General features: G+C 36.8%; 1 protein-coding gene across 1 annotated transcript; it reads right to left on the bottom strand.

Moving 5' to 3' along the window:
• Positions 1-8: 8 nt before the first annotated feature.
• Positions 9-2,067, bottom strand: LOC129572999 (uncharacterized; the record flags this gene model as incomplete). The annotated part of the gene is made up of 3 exons (XM_055453134.1): positions 1,676-2,067; positions 278-819; positions 9-193 (listed from the first exon to the last, which is right to left on the bottom strand). Coding segments are annotated over exons 1-3 (1,119 nt in total), but the record flags the coding sequence as incomplete, so codon positions are not given.
• Between the last annotated feature and the right edge of the window lie 365 nt (positions 2,068-2,432).

The following is a 2,432-nucleotide window of genomic DNA, read 5'->3' as shown; positions in this document are numbered from 1 at the left end:
CCATGGACCTCAGTCTCGGGAAACACTTCTCCAATCGCATTCATAGCGGCCATTTCAAAGTCAACCATATAGTCCGTTGGATTGAGCGTTGGTTCCAATTCATGCAAAAATTTGAGCACATCGACATACGTGTCTTGCTTCTTGTTTGTCAAGAGCGTGTAAACAAGTGGCACATGCCAACCTTTGTAACGACCTGAATAAAATGATTATGAATCGAAGTTTAGAAAAGTTGAAATATATTTTTTCTTAAAACAAAGCGTTTCTTTGAAATCCTCACCGTGCAACGTGTACAGCTGCGAGAACAATGGTGGAGTCACACTGAATGTACCGTCCATGAAATATTCGTCGCACAACGACAGAAATTTGAGATTTTCGCTTGTGGTGAATATCAATACACGGTCGCGAACACCCTCTTCGATTTCCTCTGGTGGTACCATAGCCATGGAATCGTGCAACAAAAATGGTTTTTTGTTCACCGTTTGCGCATATTCACCTTCCAAAACCAATTCTGACAAATTTTGTGGGTTTTTCAGTACACCAGACCCACGACGATAGCGGCTGACCATTTGAGCCATCAACTTTTCTGTTGGCAGTTTTGCTTTGGTTGCTTTTGAAGTGTCGTAAATGCTTTTGGAAATCACTTGACGGATCGTATCTTTTGTGTTTTTGGATAAGTCCTTCAACTTTGTCATCACTTTCTTTTTGTTCACTTTGCGAGCGTCGCCAGAATGAATGTGTGAACCTTTCAGAATGAAATGACGGGGGTCGTCGTTGTCGATGGGCTTGTGCAAACGCTGGCTGCAACCTTTTGTACGTGCCCTATTGAAATGAATTGATTGAAACAAAACAAATGTAACACTAATTCTTTATGGACAAAGGGGTTTTTGTAACGCACATTAAAAATGAAATTGCAAATGCATGTTCACAATATACGCTATATGAATTTAGGAATTGATTGGATTCAATAATTGAGAAGAATAAGAAGTTTTCTTTTTTTCCACAAAATATAAATCTCAATATACTTCTTAATGTGACTTGAGCTGGTTTGACATTTCAACTGCGCGAATGCGAATGAATAAATGTGTGTGAATGACGTGAAGGTGCATTTGGCAACACTTCAAAAATTCAAATGAATACCAATCCAAGAGACTTTTTGTCCACATTCAACTTAGATAAACATTTAATTTAGTCAGAATAAAATATCTTAATTGAGTCTGGTTATTTGCTTTCCTTAATTTTTAGCAATTTCATTGGGTTCGGAAAAAAAGTTGACAATAATGCAACATTTAAGCAAAAAGAAATAGCATTATTTGATCATTTAGTTAATAAAAATATTTGTGCAGATTTATGTAGACATTTTTTCAGCTTTTTCGGCAAACGAAACAGAAAAAAATATATATGCATTCTCAATGCTGATGTTAATTTGTATTCAAAGTTACTGTTCTTATAGCCATGTAAACTTAAATGTTTTTATAGTCTAGTGGTTCAAAATGTATGCAAACATATCCGATGGTCGTGAGTTCAATTCTCTTTCAAACCAGATTTTTTCTTCTATTTTTATTTATATTCCAATTGCATTTAAAGATGATTTAAATATATTTTTCACTGTTCCGTTTGTTGACACACTCGAAAAAAATTAAATCATTCGTAAATACAAAAATAGACAGCTACTTACGTGTCACAGAAGTAGTATTCAGTGCCATTATGGACCTTGTCGAAACGGTACTTGTAACCATCGTAAAAGATCACCTTCCGAACGCCCTTGTTACTTAACAGCACGTCTGTTCCTACGACTGATGCCACTTTTGGAGCAACTTTGTCGCTCAGTTGGCCATTTGAGCTTGTTTCCATCACCTCTTCTGCTGATGCCATTTCTGGACCAACTTTGTCGTTCGGTTGACCATTTGAGCTTGTTTCCATCACCTCTTCTGCTGTTGCCACTTTGTCGTTCGGTTGGCCATTTGTGCCTGTTTCCATCTTCTCTTCTGCTGATGCCATTTCTGGAGCAACTTTGTCGTTTAGTTGGCCATTTGAGCCTGTTCCCATAGCCTCTTGTTTTGAAGCCATTTTCACTTCACCACTTCTTGCTTGTTACTTATTAAACCAATGCCCAAAACCGAAATGATTTCTCTTCAGATTGGCCATTCCTTTACGGCTCGGTTTCACCAAAAAAATGGATCATCAGCATAAGCAAATAGTGCAGAGAACGAACATTTTCTTTGTGTCCTCATCCCAAAATTTATTTTGGAGAAAAAGCAAAACAAATCGAAGCGAATATTTTGTTGTCGGTTTTCATCCGCTCACAAAATCAGCATTTATCACTTAAATTCAATACAGCCTGAACGGACTGTGATGTTGATTCAGTATATGCACACAATGTATATTTGTTATGATGGAAAAATATTGATTGAAAAAAAAAACAAACAAAAAAA

Source organism: Sitodiplosis mosellana, unplaced genomic scaffold (assembly GCF_009176505.1).
Source record: "Sitodiplosis mosellana isolate CC-2019 unplaced genomic scaffold, AAFC_SMos_1.0 Smas_scaffold_5850, whole genome shotgun sequence".
NCBI classification, from domain to species: Eukaryota; Metazoa; Arthropoda; class Insecta; order Diptera; family Cecidomyiidae; genus Sitodiplosis; species Sitodiplosis mosellana.
Note: the sequence above shows the minus strand (reverse complement) of the source record. Positions and strands in the feature narration are given on the sequence as shown.